Source organism: Portunus trituberculatus, chromosome 41 (assembly GCF_017591435.1).
Source record: "Portunus trituberculatus isolate SZX2019 chromosome 41, ASM1759143v1, whole genome shotgun sequence".
Taxonomy (NCBI): Eukaryota; Metazoa; Arthropoda; class Malacostraca; order Decapoda; family Portunidae; genus Portunus; species Portunus trituberculatus.
The window spans coordinates 29,128,228-29,148,741 of NC_059295.1; the positions used below are offsets into that span (position 1 = coordinate 29,128,228).

General features: G+C 43.9%; 1 protein-coding gene across 1 annotated transcript; it reads right to left on the reverse strand.

The window, feature by feature from the left end:
- Window positions 1-15,779: 15,779 nt before the first annotated feature.
- Window positions 15,780-20,456, reverse strand: LOC123517065 (mucin-6-like). The gene is made up of 2 exons (XM_045276893.1): window positions 20,321-20,456; window positions 15,780-18,783 (listed from the first exon to the last, which is right to left on the reverse strand). The coding sequence occupies exons 1-2, from the start codon at window positions 20,356-20,358 to the stop codon at window positions 16,197-16,199; spliced, it is 2,625 nt and encodes an 874-aa protein (XP_045132828.1). The 5' UTR covers window positions 20,359-20,456; the 3' UTR covers window positions 15,780-16,196.
- Between the last annotated feature and the right edge of the window lie 58 nt (window positions 20,457-20,514).

Sequence of the window (20,514 nt, forward strand, 5' to 3'; positions counted from 1 at the left end):
CTGAATACAGATCCTTGTATCTCGCCATGGATTAAAGTCAATTACGAAATTCTCAAAATAAGATGATTAAATAAAGAAGAAGAAAAGGAAATTACCCTAATCATGGTTTAGTTAACAATAAAAGCAAAGTATTTTGTAATTGAGAACCATCAAATTTATGTCACGTGACGTATACACAAATGTTATGAAAAGAACTCTAAAAGCAACTGTTAAATGAAGGAAAAGAAAAATAAGGAAGGGCAGGCGATACACTCCATCAGAGTGAGTGTGAAAGACAGTGAAGTGACTCAAGTTAATGCCAAGCCAAAGTCAAGAACTACACGTGCGTTTCGGACAGTGCTGTTCACGGCGACCAATCTCACTCTGGCGGGGGAAAGAGAGAAACCTAATTTATGTTCTTTTCACTGACATTTTTCTTCGTGTTCTTTTGAATTGCTGTTTTCTAATTAAACTACTCCGTCTTCCACTCGGTTTTCCTTCATCATCCATTCTCTGCAGCCTAAATCTCTCTCTCTCTCTCTCTCTCTCTCTCTCTCTCTCTCTCTCTCTCTCTCTCAAATTTCTTTTCTCCTTTCCTCCTTTCCCTCAGCTGCAGTGCTTAAACTCTCTCTCTCTCTCTCTCTCTCTCTCTCTCTCTCTCTCTCTCTCTCTCAGCCTTGTCCTCCCTTCTCCTCGACGCCTTTTGTTGTGGCGTGACAGTTTTTACCAACTCCCTTTTGTATCTGTTGACGCCTCGCGGTCCCCTTCCCTCTCTCCCACGCAGACCGCCACAAGGATCAGCTGCTTTTCGAGTGTTGATATTCTGCTGTTGGCTAATTGGTCCATGTGTGTGTGTGTGTGTGTGTGTGTTGTCTCGGGTAGCCATTGTCTTCCTAACTCACACTTAAATCCCTGTCACTCCTTAGGCTCCCCTCGCTACGTAACTTCTGACGTCATCCCATTCCCCCCTACTTTCTGTTTCATTGCCTCGCCTCCTTGCTCCCCACTCACCAGTCCACCATTTCTCACTCCGCCCGCTCACTGCGCTCAGACACCCTGCTATACATCCAGCCCTGTACGTCCTTACTCCTTCCTGCCTTTCCTTAAGCTACACCGCCCGCCGTGACCCCGCCTTGCATGTGATCTCTCCACTGATGCTTGGAATGTATGCGCAGTTATGTTTCGTATATGCACAGTGGAAATAGATGGAAGTGATGGTATTACTGTTAAGTATCGGTGGTGGTAGTAGTAGTAGTAGTAGTAGTAGTAATAGTAGTAGTAGTAGTAGTAGTAGTGATTGTAGTAGTAGTAGTTGTAGTAATTGTAGTAGTAGAAAGTTGTTATTGTTAGTGGCGATGATTGTCTCTATATTGAGACAGACGGTAAGGCATGAACAGTCTATCTTCGTGAAGGGAGAGTCTCAGAGTGAACAAGCGAGAGAGAGAAGGTAGGAAACGGAAAACCAGTCCACTTCCATCACATCAGTTCAATTTCTGAGAGATGGAACTCAGTAACACTCGCTTATACGGCTCAAACGTCATTGTATCGTTTTCTTGATATCATTCGTGTCTTATCTACTGATGCTTGCTATTGGCCTAATAGTTAGTGGTCTTGTTGTCTGGACGCCTGTTGCCCTTCTTTTCTTTTATTCCTCCGAATGCTTTCTATAATCATCTGTTTTATAAAGGCAGAGATTTTGAACACCCGATTGTAATGCCGATAGAGACAACAACAACAACAGCAACAACAAAAACATACGAGCCAGCTGTATTCATTTCTTGCTTACAGGCCTTTTCTAATATAAAACGAATATCCTCTTGAACATACATATAAACATTAATATGATATATTCTCTCTCTCTCTCTCTCTCTCTCTCTCTCTCTCTCTCTCTCTCTCTCTCATATTCTGGGGTCATGCTGACAGTAACATAGCATCTCCTTTATCTAGACGGCGGTGTTGTCGCCTCTCCCTGCTCGCCATGTCTTCTCTTAACACTTGATAGAGGAGTGATGGGAGAGAAAGGAACGGATTCTGGTTTCGCTACTCAATAGCTGGAGTTTCTACACAGGTAAGTGTGGCAGGGTTATCAAACATAGAGTTAACTGATCTGCAAAATTCTTAAATATTCAGGAAAGAATTCTGAATAAACTACTCAACAACTAGTGTTTCTAAGTCGGCAAATCAGGCTGGATATTTAAACACAGCAAGTCAAACGATCCCCTTGTATTTATAAAACATGTAGGTAAAGATTTAAAATTTACGAGTGGAGAAATTGTGTCTCGAGATAAGTAAGTGTGCTTGGATCACCAAACAGAACGAACAAATTCTAAGATAATATGCTCTCCCTCATAACAACTAATGTCAAAGTCCGTTGTTAAGATACAAAGTGGAAACAAAACACACTACCAAGAATGGGTAGCTGAGTTTTTCAAGATTTTTTTTCCTACTGATAGTGTAGACTTTTTCTTAACCTATTATTTGAGACATGGAAACGTCTGTCTAGAATTATGTAATTTCTAATAGACTTGATAAAAAGAAATAAAAGTAAGACGCTGAAGTATTTGAGAATGCCATGTCTGAGCCTCAATGTCAAACTAAACAAGAGTTCCTTTTAGTTTGCTCCTCTTGCCTTCCATTTCTTGTGTAGTGCGCGGAAATATGTGTTCGAAATAACATAACACACATACATGAGCACATGAATAATTGCATGCATGTTCGCATAAACAAAACGACAAAAAAATCCAAACGGTTCGAATGAAAAAAAAAGTTATCATTTTCACGTGACGATTAAATTTCAAATTACTGGTATCCAATACTCGTCTATGTAGGAATGGAAATGGTTGCTGCAAATAATAATCATCTGTGTGTGTGTGTGTGTGTGTGTGTGTGTGTGTGTGTGTGTGTGTGTGTGTGTGTGTGTGTGTGTGTGTGTGTGTTACCTATTTGTATTTCACACGATGGGATCACACTCGTAATGTCCCGCCTTTTATTACCAAATGATCATATTTTCCTTTAGATTTATGCACTTGTATATTCGTTTGCACACATCACTTCATTCTGGTAATGCATTCTACTGATCTATTGCTCCATTTGCTGAGTGAGTGTGTGTGTGATTGTGTGTGTGTGTGTGTGTGTGTGTGTGTGTGTGTGTGTGTGTGTGTGTGTGTGTGTGTGTGTGTGTGTGTGTGTGTGTGTGTGTGTGTTCGAAAGTGCGGATTCCAAGTACCACAACGCTTATTACACTCCACAACTTTTGGTCTATATTATGAAACATTTCTTTCTATAGGAATTATTTTCAAAGGCCACAGAGATAATTAGCTGAGGTATCACTAATGTTTCACCAACTTCCTTGCTAAATCATCACTAGAATCACACCAACACCCTTGAAACCTCCAATAACTTCGAAAACAGCATGTTTAAAGACGCTGAGGTAAGACGCTTCAATATTTCAGGACACGATGCCCGTGTCTATCGAGCGAAGTGCGTGGTGGTGGGTAAGGAGTGGCCGGCTGCAATAAGGCGGCAACAAGACCCTGACGTGACGGCCACGACCACAGCAGCGCCTGGTGATAATTATTCATGCCAAGGCTGCGTTAGTAGCGTCTGGGTCTTAATTCCTGTTATATGTGTCCTTCCTATTCACTTCGTCCTTGGTCGTCTCTCTTGACCCACTTCCCAAGTCGCTGTTCTGATACCTTTAAGTTGCTTATCAGGCACGCACGTCTCAAATTATGCTTGCACATTTCACTCAGACCCCTTTCCCCGCCTGCACAATCACCACTTCACGCTTGTCCACACACCTTCATTCCCTGCAACCGCACGACACGCTCCACATCAGAGGTAATGTCGTGTAGCCGATGACAAGCAAGAGGCGGTGAGCGGTGCGCCGAGAGGAAACCAAGGAGGAGGGAGGGAGGCACGAACCTTCCCTTACCTGTATCTTATAAAGCTTTAATGAAATAGATTCCTGGAGATGCCATAGACTTGAAGCAACGACATCAGAGAGAGAGAGAGAGAGAGAGAGAGAGAGAGAGAGAGAGAGAGAGAGAGAGAGAGAGAGAGAGAGAGAAAAAAAAAAAATTCACGTAACAATGACCTTTACTCTTTACCTGTGGCATTTCCACGAGCCCACACACTTTATCATTACCTAAAATAATCTAGGTCAATCTGAGTCACCGGCTTTATCACACAATCGGGTACCAAAGAGGCGCAGCAGCCTTAATCTTTCAGTCCACAACAGAGACAAACTCGAGTCTCAGTTTCCCGTTATAATTTTGCTCAACGATAGGAGACAATAAACAAATCAAGCAAACCACTAGACAAGACACCCTATTAGATCTCCCTGCGCTTCTGTCTGCCGGCCAACACTGATACAGCAGCCATGTCTGCCGTGATATCCGACGATGGTATTCTCACCATCACCGCCCCGAGACTTGTAAGTGTGCGGGGCGCGAGGACTTCTCGCCGTTACGTCATGACAGACCAGGATGATCAATCATTCCAGCAGTCCAGTCCATGGCTAGCTTAGCGGGGAAAGAATGACGTCTAGGTTTTTGCAAGTGGTTTGGTAGATTAACAATCACAAACAAATATTGAATTGGTAATTAAAAAACAAGTTCCGTAATGGGGGTACGGAGAGGACGCGAGTGTGGTGAGGAGGTAATAATGACTGACTGGAAATCTTGTGCTGGGAACATTATTACAGTCTTCTGGTAATATGATGGTACCTCAAGGAAACCGATGCGTATTGTTCACTTAGGTATATCTATCTTGTCCCATTGGTTGGATAGATGAAAAACTGCTCCGATTGCCGCTCTGCCTACGCAACAACAGGACAATATACTGAAATACTTCTCCGCCGCATCTCCACTACATTAAGAAAGCTGTTGTTGATGTTACACAAACTTTGAAGTGTGCTTTTTTGGGTTGTTCAAGTGACAGATCAACAAGTTTTCTACGTTATTAACAGGATAAACACTATCTGGTCCCTAAAAACAGTCGTGGTAAGAGAGCGAAGCGTTTCTGAATACGAGGAAAAGTAAGAAAGAAGCATTCAGCCACTGTTGAAGATGCCCCAAGGCTTCTTTAATGAAAATATGCAAATCACAGCAGAGAAAATGAAAGAAAGCAATTTGTCAACCAGTAAAGGTGAAGAATGATGGCAGTGATGTTGGTTCCGTGAGTGAATCAAAATGGGAAAAACGAGCAAGGAATATGTTGAGTGTGGCGCGCAGTGCGGTGCCGCTGCTGTGCCCACGCCAGCTATGTTGACTCTTTGACTACAACCTTTGCAATTTAGACAAAATGGAAACAAATACTGACTCTACAAACTGCACTTGCCACTCCTCCTCCTCCTCCTCCTCCTCCTCCTCCTTCCTCCTCCTCCTCCTACTTCTCTTCTTATTATTAGTTCTTATTACTATTATTGCTGCTATTACTACAACTCCTATTACTGCTACTACTACTGCAACTCCTACTATTTCTACTACTACTACTACTACTGCTGTTGATGCTACTACTACTACTACTACTACTACTACTACTACTACTACTACTACTACTACTACGGCACCGTCCGAAAAGTCTCTCGAACTTGACCTACATTCTTTGGGACATATTACTGATTCTCTCTCTCTCTCTCTCTCTCTCTCTCTCTCTCTCTCTCTCTCTCTCTCTCTCTCTCTGTGGTTGTGTGTGTATGTGTGTGTGTGTGTGTGTGTGTGTGTGTGTGTGTGTGTGTGTGTGTGTGTGTGTTTAATCACCGGAAAACAACAAGTAAGTATACCATAGCCGTGTTTGTGTTGTTAAAAAGCGCTCACAAACACACACACACACACACACACACACACACACACACACACACACACACACACACACACACACACACATCCAATACCCTTAGGCACTCCGTTACCCTGGCGACACCATCTCCGTGCCTCAAGTAATGGCTTCCCGATGCGATTCCAGATAACATGCAAATACACTCCAAGGGCCTCCTCCTCCTTCACCTCCTCCTGCTTCTCCCACCACCCCGTCTTCAAACATTTATCTGTGTGTCCTCCTTGTCACCATCTAGTACTACCTATCCTATTATGTACCTGTGTTCTCCTCTGTCTCCTCTTTTGCCTTTTTTTTATCTTGCTTTTTTTTCTGTATCATTTGAATTCATATCCCCCTTCCTGTGTTTTTTCTTTCATTCTATTCTTAACTTTACTTTTTGTTTTACAGATGGGTTCTTATCTCTCTCTCTCTCTCTCTCTCTCTCTCTCTCTCTCTCTCTCTCTCTCCATTTAATCATCTTTTTTTCAGCATCATACTCGTGTTTCAGATAAATCTCTTTTTCTTTTAGCTTCCTCCTTCTCTCCTAAATGCCTATCAATCTTCCTTTGCCTTCTTTTTTTTTCTCTCTCTCCATACCTGCGTTTTAATTGTCTTCAAAGTTTCTTCTATCTCTACTTCTTTCCCTTTCTCATCCTTTACTTTTTTTCCAGTATCTTACTCGAATTTCAACTAAATTCCTTTCCCTCATCCCTTCTTCATTTTTTTTCCTTCATACCTGTCAATCTTTCTTAACTTTCTTTCTCTCTTCTGTGTAAAATCTCCAGCTTGCCTTAGCAATATATGGGGTTCAAAACGTACATTTCTTCTATGGAAACCTTTTTACGTATTTTTTTCCTCTTAATTTCTCTATTCTTTCTCCTAGCTGTTCTTTCCTAGAATCTCTCTCTCTCTCTCTCTCTCTCTCTCTCTCTCTCTCTCTCTCTCTCTCTACTTTCCCCCATCACTGGCTTGCCGTGCGTGGGTAAGTGTTCTCGTCTCCCTCGAGGGGCCGGTAGCGGAAAGCGGCGGCAAAGTGGTGCGTTTGAGGCCCAGAGTGAAGCTGATCGATACCTATGTGTTAGGAGGCGCCCATGTGAGGCCAGGTGAATAGTGAGAGAGATGAGAGAGAGAGAGAGAGAGAGAGAGAGAGAGAGAGAGAGAGAGAGAGAGAGAGAGAGAGAGAGAGAGAGAGAGAGAGAGAGAGAGAGAGATTTCTCCCATCACGAACTAGTAGCAGTGATAGTAGCAACAGCAATAATAGCAGGTAAACGGTGCGATCACTCTCTTAATTGGACTCAAACGGTGAAAGCGAACGAAAAGTATCGCCAAAAAAGAGAAATTTAATGTTCTCCTCGTCATTGTAACTTACCCTCCCTCCCCTCAAACACACACACACACACACACACACACACACACACACACACACACACACACACACACACACACACACACACACACACACACACACACACACACACACATACACACACTATCAGTAGCAACAGCAGTGTCTATCATTAGGAGATAGCACACACACCCTTTCCTCGCGAGCACCACTGCGCATCAAACAGGAGGAAGAGGTGGAGGAGGAGGAGGAGGAAAGTGCTGCATAGGTGGAGGGGCCTAGTCGCTCTCCTGACCCGTTCACAGAAGCGACACAACATCACCGAACATCATCAAAACGACTTCCCTTGACGGAGAGAAATGAAGACAGACTGACAGAATGTGCGATTGAATTGGAAACTGGTGTGCGAGGAGTCTGGCTGGGAGAGAAGAGGAGGGAAGGAACGTGAAGGGAAATGCAGGGAAGTCGAAAAAAATATTACTTGAATGGTCGGAAAGGGAAGAGAGAGGAACAAAAAAAAAAAAAAAAAAAAGTCCAGAGAAAAAAATGTGTTCATTGAGCGTGTGGGTGATGGGAGAGGGAGGGATAAAGGAGATGGGAAGGGAAGAGAATGGGAGGGAATGGAGATGATGGTCGTGGCGAGCCAGTGAACTCAGGGGTTAAAAAGATGATGTTTATAGTAACATTGTTTGAGGTAACGGTGGCGGGCAACTTTCCCTCTCCGAGCTTGTATTTCAATATGCTTTCTCTCTCTCTCTCTCTCTCTCTCTCTCTCTCTCTCTCTCTCTCTCTCTCTTCTGTGTGTTCGAACAAAATTACGTTTAATTGCTCCTTGAAACTTCACACTTTTGGACAAACACACACGCACTACACTCACACTCACACACACACATATACGCACGCACACACACACACACACACACACACACACACGCGCTGGCTTCACAAGCCAGAGGACCGGGGTTCGATTCCCCGGCCGGGTGGAGATATTTGGGTGTGTCTCCTTTCACGTGTAGCCCCTGTTCACCTAGCAGTGAGTAGGTACGGAATGTAAAGCGAGGAGTTGTGACCTTGTTGTCCCGGTGTGTGGTGTGTGCCTGGTCTCAGGCCTATCCGAAGATCGGAAATAATGAGCTCTGAGCTCGTTCCGTAGGGTAACGTCTGGCTGTCTCGTCAGAGACTGCAGCAGATCATACAGTGAAACACACACACACACACACACACACATACACACACACACACACACACACACACACACACACACACACATATGCACGCACGAACGCACTCATGCATGCACCTATACAGACTTCCGTCCTGCTGTCATCATTCGCACTTTCGTTCTCCTAATGGTGACGCGCCGGCCAATAAACAAGGGGAACGAAGCCTCTCCCGCGGCACTGGCCTGGGAGGAAGTAAATACAGGCAACCTGAGCACCGTCTGTCACCGAGAGTCTGGCGTGACGCAGGGAGGAGAGAAAAGATGAAGGAAAAAAGGCTTAGTTTTACTGCAAATTGTAAAAGCGGAACATCATAAACTTAGTACTCAAGACTCTCTCTCTCTCTCTCTCTCTCTCTCCTCTGATGTACTGCTAAACGACGCCGCGCTGCTCACTAGCGTCTAGAGCACTCAACGACCTGTTGGCTCCACTTAATGCACTGCACCGCCAGCCAGCACACCCCAGACCGCGCTCACGTCCCTGCACGCGACCTGCTGCCACTCACTCTCATATACGCCACACTTGAACTATTTATTACTCTGCTGGTAAACTTAATGTAGACAAGTGACCCCTATAGAGTTCAATGTTTGTCTAGGGATCATTACGATGAATATGAATGTACTCCTTTACGCCCGCGTGAGAAACTCAATGCCTTTTGTTGTCCCGCCGCGCACGTCTCCTTTCACCTCTAACATGCCCAGCGAAATGAAGTGACAGCAACAAAGCGCCTCCGTGACGGCCTCATAAGCCACGGCGTGTCAGCATACAGACTTACAATAGCCGGAGTGATGTCCTGCCTTGCTGACGCGAGACGCACCATCACGTTAAGATTTCCAAAAAAAATATTATACCGCGATGAACACCGGCCACGAAAGTTACTATTCCCATGCCTGTCTGGAATGAAGGGGCGTGCCCTGTCCCCATCCGCCGCGCTACTGCACTTAAACCACGTGTCCGTGGCTCGAGGCGAGGTGTGCGTGAAGTAAGACCAGCAAGTAACTGAGACCAGATGAGGAACCACGTGCGTCCTGGTATGTGTGTTTGATGGACAATCACTATGCGGTTCAACACTTACCTGAGTCTCTTAGCTGCGTGTGAGATCCGGCTTGTGATGTCGCGGTAATCTGCGTTGCCACTCGAGCACTTGTCAGCGCGTCCGCCTCGCAGTGGCGGCGGCAGGCAGGCGGCGGCGGGGATGAGCGTGACACAGCTCTACCCTGCACCACGACCCGACGCAGACTGTTGCTGGCGGAGGCTGCGGCCGCCGCCTTGTTGACACGCACGCACGCAGGCACGCACATGCACGCCCTCAATCTCCATCTCCTCTTTCTCCTGTGGTCCTGACGAGCTGCTGTGTTAGAGAAAAGAAAAAAAAAGAAAATAATGAAAAAACAGGAAGGAAGGAGAAAAGACAACGAGATAATAGGAGGCAGTGATAAGGGCCAGCACGGGAGTGAGCGGGTGGAAAGGGAGTAAAGTCCAGGGAAGAAGAGAAGAGCGAGGCAGGACTAATTACATAACAGAAGCGTCCCATTTCAAAAACTAAAGCTAATAAAAAAGAAAATACAAATTAAAATTTTAAAAAGTACTGCATGAAAGAAAATGAGAAAAGGCATTTATACTGAACATCCTACAACAGCGGACATCAAAAAGAAACATTTTCGCCTCTTTTGTGTGTTTGCTGCATTAATGTCTGCATTAATGTTTGCAACGTAACTTACAACTTATCTTGACGAGCAACGCCATAAACAGTAGAGTCATTGTTCTCATGTGACGCATTAATTTTCTTTACCCTCACAAACAGAGGAGGTTGTAGTTTTAATATTTCTTGATAACTATGTAATTTCATTATCTAAAATTTGAATTACACGACTTGTTTACCATATACTAAACTTTCAATTATAAGACAACATGAAAAAATATCAACTGCGTATCAAATTTACTATTACCAGGTAGTTCCAGATAATCTACAGTAGTACTGTTAACATACAATGTGCATTGCGCCAGGAGTAACTACTCCCGGCAGGTGTTTGAAAGGTGTCTGCATTGCAAAGCGTATATTGGCATTAGCAAAACCACATTGTCACGGTATACAGTCACAAGTTTATATAAAGACAAACATTCCTGCCTTATGACACCTCCACGATTTCCTAATACTTTTTTTTTTTTTATTACGATCGTTGTCTGCATTACACACTCGTTTGCATCATACTGGCAACATATCACCGGCGAGCCATAAACTCTCATTATGAACGACCACATCGTCCAGCATAGCAAAAAAAAACTCGGGTGATAATGGATATATATATATATATATATATATATATATATATATATATATATATATATATATATATATATATATATATATATATATATATATATACACACACACACACACACACACACACACACACACACACACACACACACACACACACACACACACACACACATTAGCACTAGTTCATGGGGTGCTGTGACCCTTCCATTAAAGCTAGTTGTGATCTCGCTGAACGTTTCCCTTTGTGTCTCACAACCCAAGGAGCAGTCACAGCCTGCCCACTAAAGACAATTCTCCTTCTTCACACAAAACTACATGCACTTACCACACACACCCCCTTCACTTAAAAATTCAAAATAAAAAAAAATGGCGACTCCAAACCCAGCCTCGGAGTCCCCTTCTGGGGAGGGGACCAGAAATGTCCCCAGGTCAGACTCCTCTCTTGATAACGACTCGAAATGTCTTGACACTTCCCTCAACTTTTTCTACATTAACTTCTGCAACATTCGCGGTCTTAGATCTAATTTTCAATCTGTGGAACACCACCTCTCCTCTACTAAACCTCATCTTCTTTTCCTCACCGAAACACAGCTGTCTGAGGCAACTGACAGTAGCCCCTTCTCTGTTCCCTCCTACTTTCTCTATTCTCATTTTCATTCCAAAGCTGGATGTTGTGTTTATGTGCGCAACGACTAACTTGCTCTCGTGCCCACGCTCTTGAATCTTCCGAGTTTTCCACCATCTGGCTTCGACTTAATAGTCACTCTCAAACTAAATTCATCTGTGTTGCCTATTTCTCCACTAACTCCTGTGACTATAGTAAATTCTTTGACTATTTAACTTCCAAAGTGGAGCACATTCTGTCCCTCTACCCTTTCGCAAAGATTTCCATTCTTGGGGCTTTCAATGTTCATCCCCAGCTTTGGCTTTCCTCTCCCTTCACTGACCATCCTGGTGAACTAACCTTCAACTTTGCTATCCTCCATGACCTAAAGCAACTGGTGCAATACCCTACTCGTATTCTTGACTGTCTTGGAGACACGCCCAAAATTCTTGATCTCTTCCTCACCTCTAATCCTTCTGCTTATGCTGTCACCCTATCATCTCCGTTAGGCTCCTCCGATCATAATCTCATTTCTGTATCTTGTCCTATTTCTCCAATCCCTCCTAAGGATCCCCCAAAGCGGAGGAGGAGCTTCGCTGAATACGAACGGTAACTCTCCTGCATAAAAAAAAAAAAAGAACAAATACAAAATCCTGGGAAAAGCGTTAATAAGTTCCTTAATAGTTCTAGTCTAGTGTTGATGTTTGGTGCCAATAGGCCGCTTGAGCTTCATCGTTCTTCTGTTACTCTTCTTAACGTTTTCTTTCTAAATAATTTATGTACTCAACAAAAAATTCAGTCCTGGGAGAAGCCATCGGGAGGTACTGCCCCGTCAGGACCACCCCTCGCCTCCCTCTAGCCCCGTGTGGGACGCGATGCGAGGCCTTCATACAGGATAGTGACATAGCGATGGAGGGTCAATCAGTGCGCATTTCGCCGCAGGCAGGAAAGGTTCCGACCCTATCCCTGTCCAGGATGGAGCGCACCCTGATGAAGCAGCTCCGCCATCGCCCGTGGCTCGTCACGTTCTGCCGCACCATGTCTACAACTTTCCTAATGCTCCTGGGTGCCTACCTCTTGCTGTGCTTCCAGATCGTATGTATCTACTTATGGCGCTGAAACGATCTGGAAGACTGGCAACCAGGAGGCATGCTGCCATGCAACAATTACACTGCTTTCTACCGCTTGTAGCTTATAATTACTCATTTTAAGATGTTATCTAGGATAATCTTACCAACAGCACCTCCTAAAGAAGCAGTAAAATTTAGTGATGAAGTAGTTTATGCCTAACACTTTTTTGTGGTTTTATTTGGCGGCCAGCCTTAGAGTGTCCTACACAGGCTCTTAAGGTTTGGTAGGATGCCTCCCATGAACCAAGTACACACAATGACGAAGCTTGTCGCCCATCACGCGGGTGGCGCAGCTCCCCCTACTACAAGACGTTTACGTTAGGTTCGACTAGGTTAGAGTAAAGATCCTAGGGGGGATCTGGGGGGCTCAGTCCCCCAGCTAGTCTAGGGGGGTCTGTGGGGGGAGCAGCCTCCCGTGCTAGAAGACGTTTAGGTTAGGTTTGGTTAGGATAAGGTAAAGACCCTAAGAGGGGTTCTGGGATGGCGCAGCTCCCCAGTTAGTCTAGGCTAAAGGGGGCCATAGGCTACTTTGGGTGGCAAATTTTGCTAAATTTGTCTCCCTCACCCAAAACCAGCGATTTCCCACGTGTCCCTTTTCCTGTTAGTATGTGAAATACGAAAAAAAAAAACTTCATTATCTGTGAACTATTTCAAGGAATACTACTCTCGCGTCTTTGGATGAGGGGAAAGCACCGAGCATTTTAGTCCATGCACCAGAATCAAGTGAGGAAAGACGCTACGAATAGGCTAAGAGGAATAACCGCTAGATGACAAAGAGCGGCCGCAAAACATACGCAGCAGTACAAAATTACCATCTTTGGTAGAACTGCTCATCCTTGGCACAACGTATCTTCGCCATGAAAAGTGAGATGTTCATTGCGTAACAAGAGCCAAGTTATGGATGGAGCAGCACTAACTTGACATACTAAATACCTTATCAAAGTTGGTGTCATAAATGTATCAGTTCAGAATCTCATGGATTCTGCATAGGTTATACATATTGCAGTAATATTTTGGTAATATATGCGTCAAGAAACAACGTGGTTATCAAATCAAATAAACTTCATCATCTCGAGTAAAAGTTGTCATAGAAACAACTTGGTGATTACTTTAGTTTTGCTTACAAAAGGAGTAACGCCACATACAAACAAAGAAAATGTAGAAAATGTTAGGGCTAACTAAAGTAGAATTGAGACGGACAGCACTGCCTTGTTGATGAACGACACGTACGGTAAAAGTAAGACTATGATACCAGAAAAAGGAATGTGGAAGATCAAAGAAGAATTATCAGGTGTAGAGCACAATATCTGCAGCAAAAATGGCAAGTGATTTTTACATGAAATGATTATCCACAAAGAAACAAAAAACGAAATTAAGTAAAATGAAATTAAACGCTAAAATGAGAGATATAAGAAAAAGTAACCAATTTATGGCGATTAAGTATCAAAGAGAATAAAATAGCACAGGAGAGAGAGAGAGAGAGAGAGAGAGAGAGAGAGAGAGAGAGAGAGAGAGAGAGAGAGAGAGAGAATGTAATTAATGCGTTATGATAACTGGTGAGGTTCGTTGACTGATTACAGACATTGAAACTTACTGCATTATTTTCAGGTAATCTTTACGTAGCCATTATTATTCACACTCACGATCTTTCTTCTTCAGATAACGTGTTTGATAAAGTCACTTGCGTCTCCTCTTCCTATGTATTATGTATTATCTGTAACTAGACACTGCAGCAACAAAATCTGATAACACCACAGCATACAGAGTGAACAAAAAGATGAAAAAAAAAAAAAAATTCACTTGACACATTACACACACAAACAGTCTCGCCTACTCTTTGTCACCGCTAAGATGCTACTGAGTGACTCTTCACAACGGGGTTTCAGATGCTACGCATTTCACGGAGAGTGAGTCATTGTTTTTCGCAAATATCTTTCAAACTAATGAATTTATCGGAATGGTACTTTGACACTGTGTACAAGACACCTTCCGCTAATTTTTCGGTCATACTAAGCAATGCCAAATGATGTTAGTAAAAGCGTTTACGCATGAGATATACGGTGTTGACGAGCCTCGCCAACCTATCCATACGAACGTCTACAATCCCCATCCCCCATTCCTCCCTATGTTCTTCTCTTCCGCTCGCTTCCCCCCTCCTCCTCCCTCTCTCCCGCTATCTTCCCCCCTCCTCCTCCCTCTCTCCCTCTCTCTTCCCCCATCCACGTTCGATTGTGTTCGTTAGTTCTGGCGACTTATGTGACTTCGGCTTTAAACGTCATGAGTAAACGCTTTTACTAACACCATTTGGCAATGCTTAGTATGACCAAAAATTAGCGGAAGATGTCTTGTACACAGTGTCAAAGTACCATTCCGATCAATTCATTAATTTAAAAGATATTCGCGAAAAACCATGACTCACTCTCCGTGAAATGCGTAGTAACTGTTTCGTTCAGATGAATCCTTATCTCGAACTGTTTAAAGCGTACCATCCGGTTACACTCAACCCGATGATTATCTATTCATTTCCCTGACTATAAGGACAATATCTCACACACTTCCCCGCCAGACCACCGGCCGTCCCCAAACCGCCCCTCCCGCACGCCATTACCAGTGCCCCTCTTCCATAAAGATTGCTCTGGTAATCTAGTTAAAATTACTCAAGGTTTTATGTGTCTTCATGTTTTTTTGTCATAGATCTAAAAACTTTCTATAATATTAACAAGAAAACACCCTTGAGAATCTGGATTGCCACCTGTATATAGCCTTTGAAGAGAGAGAGAGAGAGAGAGAGAGAGAGAGAGAGAGAGAGACTATCACTTAGAGATTGTTGTTGTTGTTGTTGTTGTTGTTGTTGTTGTTGTTGTTGTTGTTGTTGTTGTTGTTGTTGTTACTGCTGCTACTGTTTTTGTGTTCATTTCATTACTTTTAATGATGTATACATGAAATTCATACTCGGATCTTTTTCTTTTCTTTTTAGTATTCGCTGTTCATTTCCCCAGCCCTCACTACTGCTTGGCCAGTCACCAAAAAGCGCCGGTGTGTAGAGGACAAATTTTACTTGTAACAGATGAATGCCTGCTGCTCAGAATGTATCACCCTCGTAGTTTGAGAACAATTGTATCCAAATGTTATCTGGTTTGCCAAAATTTAATCAATGTGTTCAGAATGCAGGACGCTACAGAGGAGAGTACCAGGCATGGTGATAAATAAGTCCAGGCGGTTAAAGATAACTGTTAGGGTATTTTATCACAATATTTCCTTCATAATGAAAATGACATCCAGGACCTTGAGTTGTCACGATTCTCCCAGCAGGAACCATGGAAGAAGCGGATAGCTAAACATACACAAAAACTTATATCTTTATTCTAATCATAAAACATATCATCATCCCCTTCCATTTTACCTACCAACCCCCCCCAAAAAAAACTCCTTACAACTATACTACAACTCCCTTCCTCCTTCCCTTCCCATCCCTCCATTATCACCTCTACATAAGTATAAGAATCGCAGGTAGTTTATAGTGTTGTTTTCCTCTTCTAGCGATAAAATAAGAAGTGTTATGTTGTCCTTCGAGTCTTGCATGGTCAAGGCAAGTGACAGGTCTGATGGATGACGACATCCTCCACAGATCCTAACTACAAACTATACAGAGTTCACCTATAGCGCAGATAACAAGCAGGAGATGCTCGCCTTGTATTTGTCAAATCGATAAGTGGGGTCGGCTTCCTCGGGTCTTGCGGTCTGGGTGAGTGACAGTTCTGGTATGTGAAGACGTCCGACACAGACACAAGCATTAGCGAAACACTGCAGTCATCTAGCGCCGATAACTTGATGGAGCTGCTCGCTTAACTGAAGAGGAAGTGAATGGAGTGTAGTTTTCAGAGGGAAAGGATACAGGACCAGCGAGTGGTTTCCAAGACTGCAATTGCGTTTGGTGATGCTGCTGTTTCGAGGATTCTGAACTGGTATGAATGTCGAGGAATCGTCCGTGGTAAGGATCTTTATTCATTGAGGAGAGATGTTGGGGATCATCTGACCACGGCGTGATTAGTAAGTCTGGATGATGAAGGAAAGATTGGAGATAAGAATTGACACTCGGATCGTCATGAGAGACTGGGGCAAAGGATGTAGACTCCCTGGACTGTGGGGAGCCAAGTGCTGTATCTAAGTAAGACTGGAAGCCTGTGCTGTAATATGGAGAATTGTTGTTATTTGAAGATGGGGACAATGGATTAGAGCGGTACAGAACACCATGTGAAAGGGAAGCAGGTGGAGTACGGGACTTCACTCTGATACCTATGGAGTACTTGTGAGGATCTGCGTGGTAGGATGGTGGGATTGCCTGAGGCTGTACCGAGGGTCTGTTATGCGACAGTGGTGGTCTCTTCGGCGTGAAGTCAATGGATATGGGTTTGGAAGGTGAAAAAGGCGTCTCGTAGGAGTCATCGATGTCATTGGGAGTGATAGTAGTGGTGACCCGAGCGTCTGAAACAGTGGTGAAGAATGCTGGGGTTGACGTATGAGGGTTAGGGGTTGGAGTTCCAGGTGAATCCTCTCGACTTTCGCTGGAAATGTAAGTCCCTGGCGTGGTGACGAATGAATTAGACGTGTGTTCGAAGTTATCAGGTTTCAAGGTCGCCAGAAATGAGCCATTGAGAACATCGCGTGACTTCGGTAATTTATAATCTTTGTGTTGCCTTTCTTCAGACTTCGGCCGCGAGGTCACGAAAATCGTCTTCTCGAGATTTTCCCTGAAGAGAGATTCTGATGATGATTCTGTTGATGTGAATACAGGTTTTGGCTTGAGGGTTGGCTTTCGCTCCTTACTGGTGGAGGTGGTGACGGAGGTGGTGGTGGCTAGGCGGCGTGGTCTTTCAGTATATTCAAATATCGTCAGATGGTCGTGCGGATCTGGCGTGACGATACTGGTAGTGACAGAAGGTCGTGGCGTCTTAGAACCATGAGCATCGAGGAAGCCACTGGGATAATGAATGCCGTGATCTAGAAAGTGGTGATGATCATGGTGGAAAGAGAGATGGTGCGGATTGTGTCCTGCTGTGGTGATGACAGTGGGAGGAAATGGCGTTGGTCGCGGTGATGTAGGGTAGAATGGTGGTGGCGGTAAGGTGACGACAGAGGAATGGGGTGTGACTTTCGGCCCGCTTGTAGTAACGAAAGGATAGCGGTAGGAGAACTTGGGCAGGGACGTGGTGATATGAGGGGGATGCGAGGAGTGATGTGGTGACGACGTTGTGATATGAGGCGGATGATGCGGGTCTATCGAGGTTATAACAGGAGCGGGAAGGGATGGATTAAAGCCCGGTTTTTTTGTAGTAATGGTAGGGAGAAAAGGGAACGAGACTGGCTGAGGTGTTGTGATAGTAGGAGGATGAGGATGAGGGATAACCGTGGAGGAGTGAGATGTAACGACGTGAGGATGTGGATGAGGATGAGGAGTAAGTCCAGGCTTAATAGAGGAGAGGGTAGGATGAAAGAAAGGATTCGGGGTGGGTGTAAAAGTTGAAAGCAGAGGTGGCAGTGTAGGGTGGGATGTAGTCGTTATAGTAGTTGGGTGATGAGGAGAGAAGTCAGGTTTAAGTGTAGCAGTGATGCTGGGATGGTAGGACGGTTTAGGAGTGGTAGGAGTAACAGGAGGGAAGAAATGAGAGACTTTAGAATGTGTTGTGGTAATGGAGGGTGGCTTTGAAAAAGGTCTGTGTTGTGATTTCGTGATAATATGTGGTTTGGGGGAGATTACAGAACCCAGAGTGGGACGAATATAATGAGAAGGTTTAGGGGACACTGTGGTACTGGAATGACTAAATGGTAATAGAGGAGATCCTGACACCACTGAAATAGATGGAGCAGGACCAGGAGGGTGTTTGTGCGGTCCAGGGGGAAAGATAGGAATAGGAGATGAGCCGTAACTCGTGTGAGGTAAGGATGTGGGACCCGGGGAGTGAGTGGGCTTGAGGAGAGGCTGGATAGGTGTTCGCGTGACGTACTTCGGCTTTAAGGAAACACCGTGTGAGGAATGTGAGTGGAGAGGGAATGGCTTGCCGTACTTAATCAGATACGCTGACTTAGGTTTGAAGAGCACCGCGTGTGGCATCACCAGCTTGTCCTTCACGTAGAAAGGCTTTAGGGTTTGATGGAAAGGCTTTTGTATTTCTTGAGGAGTATTGATGGCAATGGCGGGCTTCGCGTCCCCGGTGTACACGACCTGGGGGAAATAGCCGCGCTCGTTGGCGATGTAGGTGAACCGTCTGCAAGCGACCGTCTGGAAGCAGCACGAAGTAACGGCCGTGCGTGTCTTGGCCATGGCGGGTTTCCGAATGCCCATGCAGGCCGCCGTGCAGGGGATCTCGTGCCACGTACTCGAAGGCATAGTGTGGCACTGTCTGTGGGGGAAGACGGAACTGGTTTATACGATGTGGGGAACAGGGAGATAGTTTGGGAGAAAACAACATCATAAGAGGGAAGCTGCGTGAAGCCATTAGGCGTGACATTCCCTGCCTCCACCCGTCATCATCTCTCTCCATGAATTCTTCTAGTCTTCTTCGTATTGACTTTGCTCTAATGTGACTAAGAAAAATATTTTAATTTATCTATCCTATATATCTCATTTATTTATTTATCTATCTATTTGCAATTCATTTCTTTTAAAGATCCACTCGCAAGGGAGTCATGAGGCGCCGGGAAATAAAAGGTAGGTGGAGGTAACAATTACTATACGTTTTTGCGTATTATAATCTCTCTCTCTCTCTCTCTCTCTCTCTCTCTCTCTCTCTCTCTCTCTCTCTCTCTCTCTCTAATATATATATATATATATATATATATATATATATATATATATATATATATATATATATATATATATATATATATATATATATATATATATATATATATATATATATATATATATATATATATATATATATCTGTCATTTTTTCCTTAGGTCATCATAATCACAGTTCCGTTCTTTTCCCACAGTACTTGCGTGACGCTCAACCTCTCATCCTTTCACTTCTTTATTTCCTGCCCGCCACTTCATTAGTACAAAAATTCGTCCTCTCAACTCTGCTAAAAGTCTCGGCTTCATAAATTGCCAAGTATTTTATTAGTTTGTCATTTACTGTTCTTTTAACGTTTTCATTGCCGACCATCTTTTTCCCACAATCCCCCGGCATTTCCTCAGGCATATTTTCTAGTTCTTTAGAATACAAAATAGAAAATGAGTTTTATGACTTTTATATGTTCATGCAAGTTATACTCATATGCTGCTTTTAGTGTCACTCAAAGACTACCTAACAACGAAAGGATTAAAATTAAAGTATCGTTATAAATTCTCTCTCTCTCTCTCTCTCTCTCTCTCTCTCTCTCTCTCTCTCTCTCTCTCTCTCTCTCTCTTTCGTTCCACACGTACAGATATGCTTAGTAGGGCGGAGTAAAGACTATTCATCATTCCACCAACACACCGAACCCATTTGTCAAAGCTAACATCCCCTTGTGTGTTCTCTCCACGCTCCTCACTTCCGCTCTCATATTACGTCACAGTTATGATCAATCTTGTGATAACTTCTATTTCCTCCCCCTCCCCCTTCTCCCACGTAGCTGCCGGTCCATTTCCCCGTCCAATGTTTATCATGTACATTGAGAAATCCTCTTTAGAAGCGTGTCATTAATTCAAGTTTCTCTCATTACTAATATCATGACTATTTTCAGATATAGACCACATTTGAAAGAGAGACTTAATGACCCAAACCTAATATAACCTAACTCACTAACATTATAGGCTATTTTTCTATTCATAACATATGCAGGTAAAGGGAAAACTGTCATATATTCATGATAAAGTAAAACACATTGCCATTATTAGTTTCTCAGAATGTTAAACTAAAGACGTGATCAAACGAGAGATCAGCCAAACTTACCTCAGGGTCGGGGACAAGATGTGAAGAAGCTCCGTCATATTGGTAAAGGGCGGCGGGGAGGTGGTCGTTGGTCACAGACGGACGAGGCAGATCGGAGTAGTAAATCTCCCTAGCTTGAGACGCGGAAGACTCCAACACGTCTTCCTCTCCCACACTTACGCGTGATTGATTAGTGTTTTCCGGGAAACGGAGCC

What these genes read in the sequence shown, in the direction of transcription:
- LOC123517065 (XM_045276893.1), bottom strand. Translation starts at nt 20,358, where the DNA reads ATGACGGAGCTTCTTCACATCTTGTCCCCGACCCTGAG. An exon ending in ATCTTGTCCCCGACCCTGAG is followed by an intron (nt 18,784 to 20,320) that starts GTAAGTTTGGCT and finishes CTTCCCCCACAG; the next exon opens with ACAGTGCCACACTATGCCTT.